At 42.9% G+C, this 20,533-nt stretch overlaps 1 protein-coding gene across 3 annotated transcripts in view; it reads right to left on the bottom strand.

Annotated features, from left to right (window-relative positions):
* gfra4a (GDNF family receptor alpha 4a) overlaps positions 1-20,533 on the bottom strand; it is a 187,964-nt gene that overhangs the window by 68,268 nt on the left and 99,163 nt on the right. For all 3 annotated transcript variants that reach the window (XR_015758538.1, XM_087991633.1, XM_043696209.2), the window contains 2 exons: positions 17,555-17,635; positions 14,552-14,897 (listed from right to left, as the gene is read on the bottom strand). Coding sequence is in view for 2 of the 3 variants with exons in the window: in XM_087991633.1 (XP_087847759.1) it covers positions 14,552-14,897; positions 17,555-17,635 (427 nt within the window). In the remaining variant the exon portion in view is untranslated. The remainder of the gene's footprint in view (positions 1-14,551; positions 14,898-17,554; positions 17,636-20,533) is intronic.

Here is a 20,533-nt window from a genome sequence, read left to right as displayed (position 1 = left end):
TTTTTAAATGTTGTAATTACACCAGCCTCCACCATTTGTTCTGGCAGCTCATTCCATACATGCACCAGCCTCTGCGTGAAAAAGTTGTCCCTTAGGTCCCTTTTAAAGTTAGGTTATGTCCATTGATCTGAGATCCTCCAAACAGCGAAACTGGTTTTGCAATATTTGTACTCTTGCAGTTTCTCTTATCATCCAGAAACCTTCAATCAAATGAAGTCTCAGTTGATTCTTTGTTATTATTTTAAAGTTCGATGTGTTACAATTGTGCTGTCTGATTTTGCATATTTTTAATAAAAACATGTTAACATGTTGTTTCTGCTTTAAGAAGTCTGTACATTGGAAAATAAAAGATTTATTTTAAAAAATGTCTTTTCGATTGGAGGCTACAGCTGGCAATGTATGTTACAATGGATTGTTTCAAGGCCTCTAGAACTGTGCTATCACTGTCTCAAATCAGAATAGGGAGACTTAGAATGCAACTAGCCCTGGGTGACACAATGAAATGCAAAACAGTGCTCCCCGTCTCAACAAAATGACAGCCCGTCCAACTGATAACTATGGTGCTTTAAAAGCTGATTTCCTCAGCTAAAAGATGAGCGCTGAGTCTAGCCCTAAGCCGTGGACTAATCAATGCCCACTGCTGGAAAGATCACTCACCAGTTTGGCAAAAAACATTTGCAAGTTGAAACTGGATAAAACTGATGGTACACCCATCTTAGGGTGCAGGACTGCAAAGATGCAGGCTCTGAGGGAAACACCCCAGAGAGGGATTTCGACCCAGAGGAGGACAATGGGAAATGGCACATACAAAAAACCAAATGCTGTTCTTTGAAGGAAAGTGAGGCAGAACGCACTGAAACTACTGAACTAATTATGAACAAGGAGCGATCTCCCTCCTAAAAAAACTCATTGAAAGAAGCACCACCTATTCAACTGCTGAAGCCATCGGAGATGCCGGATCTAACTTTGAGAGGTAAGTAAGCTCAATAACAAGAAATGATATTGAATTAGAAGAGGTAAAATCTACTTAGGTCTACAAGGGAAAGAAGACACTGGTAGAAGTAACATATAGGGCCCCTAACAGTAGCTATACGGTAGGTCAATGATTAAATCATGGGATTAATCAGTGAATAAATCCAACCTTGGACGACTGTCTGTGTGGTGTTTGCACATTCTGTGTGGGTTTCCTCCATGTGCCCCAGTTTCCTCCCATAGACTAAAGATCTGCAGGTTATGTGGATTGGCCATGGTAAATTGTCCATAGTGTCCAGGGATGAGCAGGCTAGGTGCATTAGCCATGGGAAATCCAGGGTTTCAGGATAGAGTGGAAGGGTCAGTGTGGACCCAATGGGCTGAATGGCCTGCATCTAAGTACTCTATGATTCTCTGAGACAATGAGGGCATGTAACAAAGGCAGTACATTACTCACGGGTGACGTTAATCTTCATGTGGATTGGAACAGTCAGGTTGGCAGAGGTAGGCAAGAGGAGGAATTCATGGAGTGTATTTGGGATAGTTTCCGAGAATAGTATGTTGTGGATTCAACCATTTTGGATTAGTGGTGTGTAATAAGGCAGAATTTAAAGATGAGACCAGAGTAAAAGATCCCCTCAGAAACAGTGACTGTGTTATGATAGCATTCGCTTTGAGAGAGAGGAACTTGGTCAAAAATAACTATTCTAAGGTTTATTACAAAGGAATGAAGGCAGAGATGGCCAGAATGAACTGGGAAAGGAGATTAGCAACAAAATATGTTCGAGGAACTCTTGACTAGAGATTGGTTTATTGGCTTTACAAACGAACAAAAGATAACCAAAAAAAGGGGAACAATTAAACTTTGGGGGTAAACTTGTAAGTAATACCAAGACGAATAGCAACAGCTTCTTTAAATCTATTAAAATTGAACAGAAGACCCTTAGAGAATAAGATTGAGAAAATAATAATGGGTAACCAGGAAATGTCAGAGGAGTTGAATAAATGTTTTGTAATATAAATAAATTACCAAATATTCAAGGGACAAAAAGAGGAGAGGAAGATAAATATAATAACCATCAATAGTTGAAAGTGCTGGGGAAACTAAAAGGGCTAAAAGACCAATAAGTCTCCTGGACCTGATGGGATTCATCAGAGGATATGAAAGGATGTAGCTAATGAATGGGTTGGGAGTAATCATTCAAGAATCCTTAGATTCTGGTAAAGTGCTAGACAACTGGAGTGAACTCCCAATGTACCACCGTTATTTAAAAAAGGTAAGGAGACAAGACAGATTAGGAGAAAATGAGGACTGCTGATGCTGGAGAGTCAGAGTTGAAAAGTGTGGCGCTGGAAAAGCACAGCAGGTCCGGCAGCATCTGAGGAGCAGGAGAGTTGACGTTTCAGGCATAAACCCTTCATCAGGAATGCCTGATGTGTAGGGTTAATGCCCGAAACATTGACTGTACTGCTCCTCAGAAACTGCCTGACCGGCTGTGCTTTTCCAGTACCACACTTTTCAAAAGGTAACAGATTAATTTGGGATATCTGGTCGGCATGACGGGTTGGACCAAAAGGTCTGTTTCAGTGCTATACATCTGTATGACTATGACTGTAGAGGCCTGTGAGCTTAATCTCTGTTAATAGGAAACTGTCTCTTATAAAGGATGCACCAACAGAGCATTTAGAAATGTCTAATATAGTCAAGCAGAGTGAATATGGCTTCATGAAAGGGAAATCCATACTGATAAATTTATTACAGATATTTGAGGAGGCAACAAGTCTTTGAGAAGAATAGAGAAAGGGAAACCAATTCATGTAAAAATTTGGATTTCAAAAAGGCATTTTGTAAGGTACCATACATTAGGCTACTTAAGAGTCCCAAAGTTTAATTGTTCCTTTTTTTCTTGTTATCTTTTGTTGGTTTTTAAACCAATAAAGAATCCATTAGCATGGATAGAGGATTATCCAACTAATAGAAAATGGAGAGTTAAATCATGGAGTGCCCATTAGTGCTGGGATTAGTGCTGGGCCCACAATCATTTACAATATGTATTAATGACTTGGGCGAGGTATCTAAATGTACTATGGCTATATTTACTAATGACACAAAATAGCCAGGGAGACAAGTGGTGAATATGACATAAGGAGTCTTTGTAAAGATAGAGACAAGTTTAGTAAGTGGGCTAAAACTTGGCAAGTGGAAAATAATGTGGGAACATGTGAGGTAATGCACTTTGGTAGGAAGAATAGAAGAGCTGAATATTATTTAAGTGGAAAAAGACCATAGAAAGCTGCAGCACAGAGGGATTTGGGGGTTCTTGTGCATGAATCATAAAAAGCTAGCGTACAAGTTTAGCGGTTACTAGGAATCGCAAATGCAATTTCAGCCTTATTTCAAAGATAGTGGATTATATGAATGAGGATGTCTTGCTAAAGGTGTGCAGGCACCATAGAGTCATAGAGACATAGAGACGTACAGCACAAGAACAGACCCTTCGGTTCAATTCGTCCATGCCAACCAGAAATCCTAAATTAATCTAGTCCCATTTGCCAGCACTTAAGAACTAAGAACAAAGAATTACAGCACAGGAACAGGCCCTTCCACCCTCCAAGCCTGCACCAATCCAGATCCTCTACCTAAACCTGTTGCCTATTTTCAAAGGATCTGTAACTCTCTGCTCTCTACCCATCCCTTTAAATTATTCCTATTCATATACCCATCCAGATGCTTTTTAAATGTTGTAATTGTCCCAGTCTCTACCACTCCCTCTGGCAGCTCATTCCATACACACACTACCCGCTGTGTGAAAAACTTGCCCCTTAGGTTCCTTTTAAATCTTTCCCCTTTCACCCTAAACCTATGCCCTCTAGTTCTGGACTCCGCCACCCCAGGGGAAAATACCTTGGCTATTCACCCTATCTATGCCCCTCATGATTTTATAAACTTCTATAAGGTCACCCTCTGGGAAAAAAGACTCAACCTATTCAGCCTCTCCATATTGCTCAAACCCTCCAACTCTGGCAATATTTTTATAAATCTTTTCTGAGCTCTTTCAAGTTTGACAACATCCTTCCTATAGGAGGGAGAACAGAATTACACACAATATTTCAAAAGTGGCCTAACCAATGTCCTGTACAGCCGCAACATGACCTCCCAACTTCTGTACTCAATGCTCTGACTAATAACGGAAAGCATACCAAATGTCTTCTTCACTATCCTACCGACCTGCAACTCCACTTTCAAGGAACTATGAATCTGCACTCCATAGTCTCTTTGTCCGGCAACACTCCCCAGGACCTTACCATTAAGTATATATGTCCTGCCCTGATTTGCCTTTCCAAACTGCAGCACCTCAGACTTATCTGTCACTCCTTGGCCCATTGGCCCATTTGATCAAGATCCCATTGTAATCGAAAGTAACTTTCTTCGCTGTCCACTACACCTCAATTTTGATGTTATCTGCAAACTTACTAACCTTACCTCCTACATTCACATTCATATCATTTATATAAGTGATGAAAAGCAGTGCACCCAACACTGATCCTTGTGGCACATCGCTGGTCCCAGGCCTGCAGTCTGATAAGCAACCTTCCAACACCACCCTTTTTCTTCTACCTTCGAGTCAGTATACAAATGGCTAGTTCTCCCTGTATTCCCTGAGATCTAACCTTGCTAACCAATCTATCATGAGGCTGAGAAAAGGAGCAATTCAAACAGTCAGGACAGGCAGGAACAAAGCAGAGAATGAGATAGGACAGTTAAATTATTTTAATGCAACAGGTCTAACAGGTAAGGCAGATGAACTTAAATGTTGCTATTGTATCTGCTTCTACCACCTCCTCTGGCATTGCATTCCAGGCACTTAGAGTCATAGAGTCGTAGAGATGTACAGCATGGAAACAGACCCTTTGGTCCAACTTATCCATACAGACCAGATATCCTAAACTAATCTAGTCCAATTTGTCAGCACTTGGCCCTTATCCCTCTAAACCCTTCCTATTTATATACCCATCCAGATGCCTTTTAAATGTTACAACCCTGAGAGTAAAAACAAACTTGCCTTTTACATCTCCTTTAAACTTACTCCCTTTTACCTGTTATGCTTGAAAGGTTCAGAAAAGATTTATAATGGTGTTACCAGATTGAAGGGTTTGAGCTATAGGGAAAGGCTAACACACTTGTTACCTCCTCAAAGAATTTTAACAGATTTGTCAGGATTGACCTCCCCTTGACTCAGCCCTATTGGACTGAGCACTCCTAAATACTCAGAAACTGATCCTTAATAATGGAATCTAAAATCTTACCAATGACCGAGGTCAGGCTAACTGGCCTATAGTTTTCTGTCTTCTACCTCCACCTTTCTTAAACAGTGATGTTACAATAGTCATTTTCCAGTTCTCTGGAACCCTCCATGACTCCATGATTCCTGAAAGATCACCACCAATGCTTCCCCAATCTCTTCAACTATCTCCTTCAGAATCCTTGGATGTAGTCCACCTGGTCTATTCACCTTCAGACCTTCCAGCTTCCCCAGCACTTTCTCTTTAGAGATGGCCACTAAACTTGCCTCTTCCCCCGGCTCTCTTGAAGTTCTGGTATGCTGCTGGTGCCTTCCACTATGAAAACTAATATAAAGTACCTATTCAGTTCTTCTGCTATTTTGTTGTTCCCCATTATTACTTCTCCAGTCTCATTTTCAAGCAGTTCAGTGTCCACTCTTGCCTCTCTCTTACATTATATCTAAAAAAACCTCTTGCAATCTTATTTCATATTACTACCTAGCTTGCCTTTATATTTCATCTTCTCCCTCCCTTATTATATTTTAGTTATCCTGTGCTGGTTGTAAAAGGTGTCCCACTAATCTTCACCACATCATATGCTTTTTCTTTTGCTTTTATTCTGTCCCTGATTAGACTGGGCATGTACTCATTGTAGTTAAAGAGAATGAAAGGAGATTTTAGTGGGGGGCTTGCCTAGTTAGAAAGGGAGAGTTTGTTTCCTCTGTGGGAGAATCTAAGAGCAGAGGGCATGAACCCAGAATAAGCAATCACCCATTTACGATAGTGATGAGGAGGCGTTTTATCGCTCACATAGTGGTGAATTTAGGGAATTCATTACCACAGAAAGCTGTCAAGGTTAGGTCCACTAAGTAAATTAAGTGAGATAGACAGATTTTAATCAGTGAGAGAATCAAGGATTACAGAGAAAAGGGAGGAGAGTGGGGTTGAAGATTATCAGATCAGCCATCAACTCAGTGACTGGTGCAGCAGAGTCAATGGGCTGAATGGCCTACTTCTGTTCCTACATCTTATGGTCTAACAGAGTAAAGTGTCCCATTCTCCAACTGGATGCTGAGGGATGTTCCATTTGATTGAGAGACTAGCATTAGGGGATATAGAGTTAAAATAATGAATATTCCATTGAAGACAGAAATGGAAATGTTTTTTCTTTAAGGTGGTCGGCAGTGGAGTATATTTCCCAAGAGAGCACCAGAGGTTAGGGATATTAAAGGCTGCGTTAGACAGATTCATGACTCACAAAGAATATAGGAATGTAGAAGAAAGTAGAAGCTTTAATCAGTTCAGCCATAATCTTGTCAAACACAGAGCTGGCCCAAGAGTCCAGTCTGTACTTCATACGTTCATATTCTGATTATACGTTGGAAAGGGTGTGAAAACCTGGGAGCAGGTGCAGCAAAAAGAATGAGTTTCGGGGTTGGGCATACAGGAATTCAGCAACCTGCAAAGCTTGGAGATACTATAGTGATTCTACTCAGAGAAGAGAAGAGAAGTGATTCTACTTGAGAGAAGGTACATTATAAACCATGAGGGGTTACAGACAGTGCAGGATCAACATAAACTGTTCCCCTTAGCAGAAGAGACACAGAAACATTAAAACATAGAAGGTAGGAGCAGGAGGAGGCTATTCAGTCCTTTGAGTCTGCACCACCATTCATCATGACTATGGCTAATCGTCCAACTCAATTGCCTAATCCTTCTTTCTCCCCATAGCCTTTGATCCCATTCGCCGCAAGCATTATATCTAGCTACCTCTTGAATACATTCAATGTTTTGGCATCAACTACTTCCTGTGATAATGAATTCCACAGGGCCAGTGCTTTTTTGGTAAAGGCATGTCTCCTCATCTCCATCCTAAATGGTCTACCCTGAATCCTCAGACTGTGACCCCTGGTTCTGGACACACCTGCCACCAGGAAAATCCTCCCTGCATCTACCCTGTCTAGTCCTGCTAGAATTTTACAAGTCTCTTTTAGAGCCCCCTCATTCGTCTGAACTCCAGCAAAAACAAGCATAACTTAGTCAATCTCTCCTCATACGCCAGCCCAGCCATTCCTGGAATCAGCCTGGTAAACCTTCGAGGTAAAAACAATGACTGCAGATGCTGGAAACCAGATTCTGGATTAGTGGTGCTGGAAGAGCACAGCAGTTCAGGCAGCATCAAAGGAGCTTCGAAATTGACGTTTCGGGCAAAAGCCCTTCATCAGGAATAAAGGCAGTGAGCCTGAAGCTTTAGATTAGATTAGATTACTTACAGTGTGGAAACAGGCCCTTCGGCCCAACAAGTCCACACCGACCTGCCAAAGCGCACCCACCCAGACCCATTCTCCTACATATACCCCTGCACCTAACACTACGGGAAATTTAGCATGGCCAATTCACCTAACCTGCACATCTTTGGACTGTGGGAGGAAACCGGAGCACCCGGAGGAAACCCACGCAGACACGGGGAGAATGTGCAAACTCCACACAGTCAGTCGCCTGAGGCGGGAATTGAACCCGGGTCTCTGGCGCTGTGAGGCAGCAGTGCTAACCACTGTGCCACTGTGCCGCCCACGCCGCCCACTTCAAGGGGAAATGAGGAAACTGTTGAAGTCCACATTGATGCCCTGGGGTTGAAGTGTTCCGAGGCGGAAGATGAGGCGTTCTTCCTCCAGGGATCTGGTGGTGAGGGAGCGGCGGTGAAGGAGGCCCAGGACCTCCATGTCCTCAGCAGAGTGGGAGGGGGAGTTGAAATGTTGGGCCACGGGGCGGTGTGGTTGATTGGTGCGGGCGTCCCGGAGATGTTCCCTAAGCGGATTTCCCCTTCCCCCACCTCACCCTAGTTCTAAACTTCCAGCTCAGCACTGTCCCCATGACTTGTCCGGACTTGTCCTACCTGCCTATCTCCTTTTCCACCTATCCACTTCTCCCTGACCTATCACCTTCATCCCCTCCCCCACTCACCCATTGTACTCTATGCTACTTTCTCCCCACCCCCAGCCTCCCCTAGCTTATCTCTCCATGCTTCAGGCTCACTGCCTTTATTCCTGATGAAGGGCTTTTGCCCGAAACGTCGATTTCGAAGCTCCTTGGATGCTGCCTGAACTGGTAAACCTTCACTGCACTCCCTCAAGAGCACGAGCATCCTTCCACAGAACAGGAGACCAAAACTGCACACCATGCAACAGACTTAACCAGACAATGGAGATTTTAAGGTACTGGCAAAAGAATCAATGGCAACGTGTGGAATATTTGTTTTACCCAATGGCTAGGATCTAAAATGTAATATGTGACAGTGTGGTGGAGAAAGATTCAATTATGTCTTTCAACTAGGAATTGGATAAGCATCTGAAGATCAAATAATTATATAGGTAAAGAATAAGAGGAATGGACTAGGTAGTTTGCTGTTGCGGAGAACTTGCACCAATTTGACAGAGATGGCTTTCTGTTCTTCAATCATTCCATGTTCTCTGACAGACATCATTTCGGTTTTGAGAGATTGAGAATGAACATGTGAATGTAAGATGTAAATGCTTCTTATGTTATGTAAAAAGAAAAAGATTAATGGAGATGGTGCTAAAGAAATTAATGGGGTGGTAAGTTGATAAATCTCCAGGATATAAAAAGAGGTGACCATGGAGATAATGGATGCATTGGTTGTCATCTTCCAAACTTCTCTAAATTCCAGAACATTTCCAACAAATGGTAAGGTATTAAATATAATTCCATTATTTAAAAGAAAAGTGGAAGGGGCAGAGGTTAGGGAATTACAGACACAGTAAAATTCTACAGTCTATCATAAAGGATGTTATAATGGGATACTTGAGAAAATGTCAACAAGTCAACATGGATTTATGAAAGGGAATCATGTTTGAAAAACCTGCTGGAGTTTTCTGAGGGCAAAACTAGTAGAGTAGATGAGGAAGAATGATATACATGGATTTTCACAAAGCTTTTGATAAAGTCCTACACAAGAGGTTAGAACACAAAATTGAAGCACATTGGATATACTGGCATGGATTGAGGATTGGTTAGTAGACAAGAATCAGAGAGCAGTGATTAGTCAGGTACAGTAGAGATAAATGCTTGAGACCCAGTTATTTGCAATATAGATCAAAGTTTTAGATGAGGGAATCAGATGAAATATTTCCAGGCTTGCTGACAGTACAAAAGTAGGTGGAATTGTGCATTGTAAGGAGGCTGGTTTCAAGTTGGAGGCAAGTTGAGTAAATAGACAAAACACAGCAGAGGTAGCAAAATGTGGACACATGTGAAATGCAGGGCAATCTAAGTATTCTTGTTGATGAGTAAAAATAAAGCATGAATAGTACATAGTCACAAAGAAAAGTGAGATGCTACACTTTATTAAGAGAGGCATTGAACATAGAAGTAAGGATGTTATGCTTTGGTTACACGGGGGCATGTTGAGAGACCACATCTAAAATATGGTATGCTAATGTTTTGGTCTTGATCAATGAAGGATGAAAATATACTGAAAACATTTCAGAGAAGGTTTGTTAGTTGATACCTAGAATAAGTGGATTATCTTATGAGTAAAGGTTGGACAGGCTGGGCTTGTTCCCACTGAAGTTTAGAAGAGTGAAGTTGACCTGATTGAAGTGTGTAACATCCTGAATGGTCTTGACCAGGCAGATGTGGAAAGGATGTTTCCTCTCGTCCATCAGTCCTGGTTGGGATCACTGTTCAAAGTAAGCAGCCACTCTATTAGGACAGAGATGAGGAGAAAGTGCTGGAGATGGGGTGGTTAGGGGTGGGGTTGGAAACAGATATTTAGGCAGAGGTGAGTATATTCTTGTCAGGTAGGGGAATCACTGTCTATCAGTGTGCAGACGAGAATATGCAATCTGAAACGCAAATAGCTTACTGACCTACACTAGCACCCAGTTAAGAAACGCCTCAAATTCAATATTCTCATCATTGTTTGAAAATTGGTCCATGGCCACAATTTTTCCTACCTTTGTCACTCTTCTGGTTTGGCAACCCTTGTTAATATCTACACTCCTTTAATTCTAGCCTGTTGCATACAGGTCATTCTGATATAATGCATGTTCTGTCAATACGAATTGGCTGGAACGTGATTGTTGAACTGTGGATGCTACACATGTACAATCATTTATCTGAAATGCTGGGGACCAGCTGATTTTCAGAATTCAGAATTTTTCGAATTTCAGAATAAGTGACAGTTTGATGGTGAAATTTTAAAACTCTAACCGGAGGAGCATGATGCACTCAGTAAAATGGTCCTTAAAACAAAATCGAGCCCTGCTGGCACTGGGCCATGCTTCCCCCCCACGTCGCATCTGAGTGACACGCATCGAGTGGGTGTCAACTCGGGTTAACTGTTTGCACGCCAAACAACCTTGTTAATGAGAACAATACTTCACAAAAGAACCTTCAGACTTTGGAGCTTTTCGGATTTCGGGATTTCGGATAAAGGATTGTCTACCTGTATTTGGATAACGCAAACTTTCTGCTGAACGAGTATTGCGATTTTCTATGGCGATCTTCTACAGCGTGATTTTCTACAGGAACGACCTGATACCCAATTTTAAATATTCCATCATTGATGACAGTGTTTTCAGTTGCCTTCGCTCTCACCTCTGGAATTCCACTACTATATCATCTACCTCTCCTTTCTCATTTAAGACGTTTGCTCAAACCTAGCTCTTTGGAAAAGCTGTTGGTTACTTACCACAATATTCCTTATATTGCCTGGTGTCATATTTTGTAAAGTGCCTAGGACTTTCATTTTTTATCACAGGTACTATGTGAAGACTACTCATTCCCTACTGAATGCAACTAATTCTAATCAGCCAGAGGCAATAGGGTTAAATGGAGAATATTAATAACCTGCACATTCCATCAAATTAACAATTCATATTGGAACCAGTACGCTCAGTTGTGTGTTCAGACGAACACCAGCAGTGTGGGGGCTTTGATCCCCATTCCATCTGAGGACTTGCATGTGGCTTAAGCTTCAGTGACCCTCATATAATTGAGGAATGGATGAATGATTCACAGCTGAGGAAACAGCAAGGACTGTTGCAAGTAGGTCACAGCAATTTGGGTTAGGGAAGGAAAAATAAGTCAATATCCCTGCTTCTGATCACTAAGCAGTAGGGAAATCTAACAGTTATTACATGGATACATTGCTGAGGTCGGGCTGTTTAATTTTCAGAAACATTAGGAGGAGAGTCACAGGTAGACAGGGTGGTGAAGAAAATGTTTGGCATGTTTGCCATCATTGGTCAGCGTATTGAGTATAGGAGTTGGGAGGTTATATTGGCACGATACAGGACATTGATGAGGCTATTTGTAGATGCTGCATTTAATTCTGGTGTCCCTGCTATAGATGTGGTGAAACTTGAAAGGATTCAGAAAAGAATTACAAGAATGTTGCCAGGGTTGGAGGGTTTGAGTTCAAGGGAAAGGTTAAATAAGCTGGGTTTTTTTTTCCCTGGAGCACGGAGGCTGAGGGGTGACCTTATAGAGGTTTATAAAATCCTGAAGGACATGGATCGGGTAAAGAGACAAGATCTTTTTTCCAGGGTGGGAGAGTCCAAAACTAGACGGGATAGGTTTAAGATGAGAGGGGAAAGATCTAAAAGGGACCTGAGGAACAACTTTTTTACGCAGAGGGTGGTGCTTGTGTAGAATGAGCTAGCAGAGGAAGTGTTGGAGGTTGGTACAATTACAACATTTAAAAGGCATCTGAATGGGTTTTTCAATAGGAAAGATTTAGACGGATATTAGTCAAACACTGGAAAGTGGGACTAGATTAATTTAGGAATCTTGTCGGCATGGACGAGTTGGACCAAAGAGTCTGTTACTGTGCTGTACCACTCTATGACACTCTGATTGTATGAGATTTGATAGAAGCGGTCAAAATCATGAGGGGCATGGACTGAGAAGATGGAAAGAAAATGTTTCTATTGATAGAAATGTTGAGAAATAGAGGGCACAAATCTAGTGATTGGAGAAAGAAACAATGACTCAAAGAAAATTCTCTTGAAAGCAGTGGCTCAGTGGTTAGCACTGCTGCCTCACAGCACCAGGGTCCCAGGTTCAATTCCAGCCTCGGGCGACTGTCTGTGTGGAGTTTGCACATTCTCCCTGTGTCTGCGTGGGTTTCCTCTGGGTGCTCCAGTTTCCTCCCACAGTCCCATGATGTGCAGGTCAGGTGAATTGGCCATGCTAAATTGCCCATAGTGTTAGATGCATCAGCCAGAGGGAAAAATGGGTCTGGGTGGGTTACACTTCAGAGGGTAGGCGTGGACTAGTTGGGCCGAAGGGCCTGTTTCCATGCTGTAGGGAATCTAATCTAAACTAATCAGCAATTGTTATGAAATTGGAATGCACTGCTTTAAAAGGGGGAATGGATAATAATCTGAAGTTAAAAGTTTATATGGATACAGGGAAAAGACAGGAAGCAGGACTAGCTGAGGACCGCTTACAAAGACATGGACATGGTGATCCAAATAGCCTTCTTCTGCACTATAACAATTTGGTAATTCTATCACATGGAGGGAGTTTGCAGGACTATGATTGAAGTCTTAATTAGGCACAAGTTTGTTTGAATCATTTGCCCCTTTCTTCTTATTATTCATCACTCAGTCAGATTTAGAAATTAAATAAAAAGCAAGGCTGCACCAAGATACTGACAAACTTTAAAACAAGTTCAAATGAAGGTGGAACAAATTGAAGAACTCAAGTCGGATGAGGCCATGCCTGGGTTTTAAAAGTCTATGGAATGTAGAAGATAGGGTAAAGGAGTGAAAAAATCCCACTGTTAGAGGCCTTGGGGAAAAGTAACCGATAGAAGAGCTATGTGCCTTCTAATATTCAGGGTCCAGTTCAGTTATTCATCCAATGCTGCTGCAATTCATGAATCAATGTATAAGGAGAAAATGACCTACATCAAATGGCAAATGATACAATTGCTAAAGAGGCAATATATAAAAACACAAGAATTCAGAGCTGGAGTAGGCCACTCAGCCCCTTGAGTCTGATCTGACATTTGCTAGGTTCATGGCTGATCTGGTTATGGCTTCATCTCTACTGACCTGTCTCTCACCACCACCACCCCTCCTAGGTTCCTGACTCCCTTGTCAATCAAAAATCCCTCTAACCTGGCCTTGAATATATTCAATAACCCAGCCTCTACTGATAAAAATAAAACCAAGAATTGCAGATTCCGCTAATCTGAAATGAAAAAGCAGAAACTACTGGAGAAACTCAGCTGGTCTGGCAGTATATGTTGAGAAATAAGCAGAGTTAATGTTTCAAGTCCAGCGAACTGATGAAATGCTCCCACATCTTATGGACTCAATTGGCCTTCTCTCCACCAAGGGCAGGTGCCCAACTCCACCATATCAGGGTAAAATTGTTGTGTGAGGGAGGGGTACCAGTCAGCTTGCTGGATCTAATGAGCTTAACCACCTTCAAAGTCATTGATGGGACAGAGTTAAATCCAATCCTACAATTCCAGGATCTGGAACCCCCTCAAATCACCTTCTCATCAAATGTCTATCCAACTCCTTTTCAAAATAAATACGGGTGTCATCAGCTTAAATCGCTAGTTCTGTTGAGCTACAAGTGGAACATGCCTTGCTCAAAAAGAAAGATGGCTAACAGGCTTGAGGGTGTGAAGTATCTTGCTCAGATTTATCTATAAAGTGAACTTGTGTTGACACAGAAACCTTACACCTTCAAGACTGGGGTTGGAGGATTTCACACTGACAGTCTTCCTTTTTTGTGGATTAATTCTATCTGCTTATGCATCTAACTGAGAGCTGCTAGAATCAGGGCCAAGTACTTAGGCTTAGGTTTAGCACAGACTGTATGCAGATTAAAACTCACTATTTCCCTTCAATATTCTTTAACTCCAGCTTTTATAAAATGTTCTTTCCTGCATGAGCGTGAAATTTGTGCATTTCCCACAGCACTCTGTGTCTGTTTCAATGAGGTTGTCAATTTAATGCCAAATTAGGGACAATGTTATGCTTCTCCTGGGAGCTATGTTGACATTGTGCTAACTTTGCTTCGTGTTAGAAACCTTCCCAGCCGACAGATCTTAACTCCTTCTGACTGCACTGAATTCTAATTCTCAGTTCCTGGGAGAAAAGAAAGTGGCGGGGGGTGTTATTGGATTGTGAGCACTAGTGCATACTCGCTCCCCCTCACACAGCGAGCTTGTCCAGGTCACTGGTACCCAGCTTGGGCTATTGCACAAAGTCAGTGTGTACGTAAACTCTGCACTCTGCTGTCTCTTTACCTGCAAACAACATTCATTTTGCACGACTCCAGTAGTGTCAAGCAGTTCTGCTTCTCTTTCACATAGTAGGAACACGAGGGGACGATGGTTTGCCTTCTGCGCTCCGCGCACGCTGTGTCCTCGCAGGGGCAAAAGAGTAACTCGTGCGTGAACTCGACAGGGACGCGGTCGAAGAACTTGCGGAGGGCCTTGTGGCACTTGGGGTGGTTGCAGGTCTCGGCCTTGCTGGAGCGTTTGATGCAGGAGGAGACGTACTCCGTCCGTAGCTTCTGACACGACTCGTCCACGTTGCAGGCTTTGGCTGCGTCCAGGCAGCGGTTGGCCCGTGTGATGCCAATGTCTGATCCTGTGAAACCAATTGGACAAACATTGAACCTTCCTATAGACCTTGTGGTAAGTGAAGTGACAGTGTCTAACAATCATGGCTCATAGCACAGGAACTGTACATTCGAGGAGATGTCAAAGACCCCAGTGAATAACTATGTTTTGTGCTGGAAGAGGAAGACTTGAAGTAATGCAACATCTGACTGAAACTTTGAAGTTGCTCATAAATGCTCTTTCATCATTTATGATATAACATGGCAGCCACCCTGTGTATAGGAAGATTCCTCCAAAAGGCATTCAGATGAATGATCACTTAATCTCTGTTGTCTTGTTAGCTTCTCTAGGACAGAAGGTAAAATGAATCAAGAATCAAGAAACAAGAAGCTCAAATCCTGGCAATGGGAGCCTGAAGGCAAGATAAAGGAGGAGGAAGTATCTCTCCATTCTCAAGAGAAGCAGTATAGAGTTTTCAGGCAACAGAGTGGCTCAGTGATTAGCACTGCTGCCTCACAATGCCAAGGACCCAGGTTCGATTCCAGCCTTGGGCGACTGTCTGTGTGGAGCTTGCACAATCTCCCTGTGTCTGCATGTGTTTCCTCTGGGTGTTTCAGTTTCCTCCCACAGTCCAAAGATGTGTAGGCCAGGTGAATTGGCTGTGCTAAATTGCCCAGAGTGTTCAGGAATGTGTAGGTTAGGTGCATTAGTCAGGGTTAAATATAGGGTAGGGGAATGGGTCTGGGTGGGTTACTCTTCAGAGAGCCGGTGTGGACTTGTTGGGCTGAAGGACCTGTTTCAACACTGTCGGGATTCTATGATTCTAACATCAGACTAAACAATTGATCAGCTATGGCAATCAATACTGAGGATCTTTAGTCTAAAGTTAGCTTCCTTATCCTTGAGCAATAGGTAGATCTGAAAACAACCAGGTTTGCGTCTTCTTCTTCAGAATTCACCATCTCTTGGTGGGTTTGCACCGGGGTAAACTGAGAATGCTGTTAATTGACTGGGATTACCTTCCAGAGCCCTCATTAACCACAAAGGATAGTACAATGTCCTTGGTTAGCTCATCTTGGGAGGAGAAGCATTCGGAGCTTATACAGTTAGTTAGAAGACAAGCTTGCTAATCAGCAAGATGGCTGAAGGATTCAAGGGTGGGATCACAGGTGGGTACAACTGGTAAGAGGCCCAGATTTTTCAACATGCATCTGTGAGTGCTATTGGCAGAACTGAGGGTCAGGAGGGATGGTCTGAGGAGCATTGAGTACAGGAGGCACACAAGAGAGCTGTGCCGGTTGTCTGGAGGGTTGGCAAAGGGTTGGAGTGGGGAGGGGGGAGGTGGAGTGGGTACTGCAATATCCAAAATGCCAAGAAAAACTGTAACTCTGCAGAAAGACCTTCAACTGATCCCACAATTTTGGCCATGGTACCAATGAATTCCTGGGCCTCCACCACTCAGATAATAGGCAGGCAACTCAGGGACACTCAATCTTGATTAGAGCAATTTACCTTGACACTTGCTTCATAGAAAAATCACTCTTTCAACTCCAAGTTGAAAACAATGGCTTCAGCTAGTCTTCAGAGCCACTTCGTTTTTAAGGGCAGGACTATCATGGTGTCACAGAGGGCAAGTCTTCATGCTCCTCACAGTCTTCGGCAGTGCACAGATCAGAAGACCATGGAAGGAAAGCCAGCAAGTGAAATTATCAGATGGACAGGACAGCCTATAGGAGAAGATGAAGTTGGAAACTGAGCGACAAGAGAAAGTTGCTAAAGGCTGGACAAGAGTCATCTCCGGCCGTGTCCCAGGCGCTATGCTTCTCCTGAAGATTTCAACACCCTTTCATTCAACCACTTCTTCTCCAGACACATTAAGACAAGTTTTTGTTTCTTATTACCTTAGAAGAAGAGACTTGGGTTTCCAAGAATAATGAAGGCAAATCAAGATGTATAAAAGAAAACTGTGTCCTATCCTTGCCAACTCTGTCCTGACACCTTAGTGGCAAAGCACTGGCAGACAGGCCTGTCATTGGGAAAATGAGTCTTGGAGAGAGTGGGAATCTGCCAGCAGAAGAAAGCTCCTTCACAGAAGGGTGAAGAAAAAGATTCACTTTCGGTTGAATTGCCTGAGTGTTCCAAAATCTCAGGGGCTCAGTTGCAGAGAGAGGAAGGTTCAAGCATAGTGATGTTCGTGTGAAGTTAGTCTAATTGTGAAAATGTGGCTCAGATAAACATGATGTATTTAATTTATATTCGTTATTGAATATTGTTTCAAATAGTATTTTGATCACATATCCACAAGTTCATTTCAATATCTGCTTTTAGCTCTTGTGAGTTGTAGCACAGGATATTGTCAGAATGCTTAGCAAGAGAGGGACTCTGTTATTCTCTCGTTGTCCCTCCAGCCTTGGGAGCCCAGTCCCTGCCCTTAACTGGATGGCAAGCCCTCTCCTTGCCAGGAAACAGTTCCAACTTCAAACGTACGCCTGATGGCTGAAAATCCAGATTCAAAAACTCAGTAATGAGATAGCTGCATGAGCATAGAGCACTGTGGAACTGGTGTCACAACGTAGTCCTGCTGGCAATTACCACATTAGGATTATTGAAACCGGCCTGACCAAATTCTCAAGGCTGTGTCCTCAAACACTGGAGAAACTGTTATTTAACAATGAGGAGACTCACCTGCTGTTATTGAGGCCAGTCTGGCATAGTCATATCCCCTCTTGCTGGGCTCATAGGGTGAGCTGTCATCAGTTTCTTCACCTGCAAAGCAAAGAGTTTACAGCATTATGAAAGAAAGGAAAGAATGGATCGTACTGGGCTTGTACTAGTTGAAATTTAGAAGAATAAGGGGGAGTCTCATAGAAAAATATAAGGTCCTGATGGGAAATGAAAACAGAAGTTGCTGGAAAAGCTGAGCAGATCTGGCAGCATCTGTGAAGAGAAATCAGAGTTAACGTTTCAGGTCTGGTGACCCTTCCTTCTCTTCACAGAAGCTGCCGGACCCTGCTGAGTCTTTCCAGCAGCTTCTGTATTTGTTGCTGTTGATTTACAGCATCCACATTCTTTTGGTTTTTAACATCCTGATGGGACTGGACAGGACTAAATGTAGGAGGAATGCTCCTGATGTTGGGGAAGTCTAGAACTAGGGGTCGAAGTCTAAGAATAAAGGGTAAGCAATTCAGGATTGAGATGAGGAAAAGTTTCTTCACTCAGAGAGTTGTGAACCTGTGGAATTCTCTCCCACAGGAAGTTGTTGGGGCTACTTCATTAGATGTATATTCAAGAGGAAGCTGAATGTGGCCCTTGTGGCTAAAGGGATCAAGGGGCACGGGGAGAAAGTGGGAGTGGAACACTGAGATTGCATGATCAGCCATGATCACATTAAAGGGCTGAATGGCCCACTCCTGCACCTATTTTCTATGTTTCGCTTAGGTTGACATCTGTCTGCTTGTTTCAACTGGGACATTTCTTTTTGACTAACTCACTTTTGAAATGGAATGCAATGCGATGAAATGAAATCACTGCATTGGGCATGGTTACTTTCAATGCTTCACCACACATGGCAATTGAGGTGGACAGGCTGGGAGGGATGTGGAGTGAAATTCCTTAGAGTTCCACTCAGCTTCTCCAGGATTTTCTGTATGAATAGTGCATTATTGCTGTAGGGGAGGGACTTCAGAAAAAGATCACTCCTTGGTGTTCCAAACATGGAAATGCCTCAATTTGCTTGTGAAACCCCTCCACTGATGTGAGGCCTCATAAAATTCATCATCAGAACTGCATTTCAAAGTGAATTGATGAGTTAGTGGGACCGTATTACTGTGCTAATAATCCAGAGGCTTGAAAATAATGTTCCAGTGTCGTGAGTTCAAATCCCTGTATCTAAAGGTTTATAGTGAGTATGGGAAAAAAAATCATGAAAAATTCAGAGTAAGAATAATTAAAACCAAATTTAATGGGGTAAGAAGAGCAGCAAATGATAGGCAGAGCCAAGTTACCCCACAAGCAACAGATCAGATCTGAGTTCTGCAGTCCTGCCACATCCAGTGGTAAACGGTGGTGGACAATTAAACAACTCACTGGAGGATGAGGCTCCACAAATGTCCTCATCCTCAATGATGGATGAGCCCAGCCCATCAGAACAAAAGGTAAGGCTGAAGCATTTACAGCAATCTTCAGCCAGAAGTGCTGAGTGGATGATTCACCTCTGCATCCTCCAATGGTCCCCAGGTTCACAGATACCAGTCTCCAGCCAATTCGATTCACGCCACATGATATTAAGAAATGGTTGGAAGCACTGGAAACTGCAAAAGCTACGGATCCTGACAACATTCTGGCAATAGTAGTGAAGGCTTGTGCTCCTGAGCTTGCTGCTCCCCAAGCCAAGCTGTTCCAGTACAGTTACAACACTGGCCTCTACACAACAATGTGAAAAATTGCTCTGGTAATTCTTGTATATATAAAAAAAAGCAGGATAAATCCCAATCTGGCTAATTACAGCCTCATCGGTCTACTCCTGATCATCAGTGAAGTGATGGAAGGTATCATCGATAGTGCTATCAAGCAACACCCACTCGGCAATAACCTGCTCAGTGATTCCTAGTTTGGGTTCCGTCAGGGCACTCAACTCTTAACCTTATTACAGCCTTGGTTCAAAGATGGACAAAAGAGCTGAATTCCAGAGGGGAGAGTGACAGCCCTTGAAGACCGCATTCAACTGTGTGGTATTAGGGAGCCCTAGCAAAAATGGAATCAATGGGTATCAGGGAGCAAACTCTCTGGTGGTTGAGTCATACCTGACACATAGGAAGACAGCCATGGTTGCTGGAGGTCAGTCATCTTAGCTCCAGGACATCTCTGCAGGTGTTACTCAGAGTAGTGTCCTACGCCCAATGATCTTTAGTTGCTTCATCAATGACCTTCCCTCCATCATAAGGTCAGAGGTGGGGATGTTCACCAATGATTGCACAATGTTCAGCCCCATTCACAACTCCACAGATATTGAAGCCATCCAAGATCTGAACAATATCCAGCCTTGGGCTGACAAATGGCGAGTAACATTTATGCCATACAAATTCCAGGCTATGACCATCACCAATAAGAGACAATCTAAACATCACGCCTTGTCATTCAATGGTGTTACCATCACTGAATCCCCCACTATCAATATCCTGGGATTATTACTGACCAGAAACTTAACTGGACTCACCACATAAACACAATGGCTACAAGTGCAGATCAGAGGCTAGGAACACTGTGGCAAGTAAATCACCTCCTGACTCCGGAAAAGCCTGTTCACCATTGACAAGACACAAGTCAGGAGTGTGATGGAATACTCCCCACTTGCTTGGATGAGTCTAGCTCCAACAACACTTAAGAAGCTTGAAACCATCCAAGACAAAGCAGATCACTTAGGTGATATGACATGCACAATTATTTACTCCCTCCACCACCGATGCTCAGTAGCAGCAGCGTGTACAACCTACAAGATGACCTGCAGAAATTCACCAAAGATCCACAGACAGCACTTTACAAATGCACAATTGCTTCCATTTAGAAGGACAAGGACAGCAGATACAAGGGAATACCACCATTTATAAGTTCCCCTCCAAGCCACTTACCATCCTAACTTGGAAATATATCGCCATTCCTTCACTG

The sequence above is a fragment of the Chiloscyllium plagiosum genome, unplaced genomic scaffold (assembly GCF_037043375.1).
Source record: "Chiloscyllium plagiosum isolate Xiang-an unplaced genomic scaffold, Cpla_swu_hap1 HiC_scaffold_1, whole genome shotgun sequence".
In the NCBI taxonomy this organism is placed as follows: domain Eukaryota; kingdom Metazoa; phylum Chordata; class Chondrichthyes; order Orectolobiformes; family Hemiscylliidae; genus Chiloscyllium; species Chiloscyllium plagiosum.
Note: the sequence above shows the minus strand (reverse complement) of the source record. Positions and strands in the feature narration are given on the sequence as shown.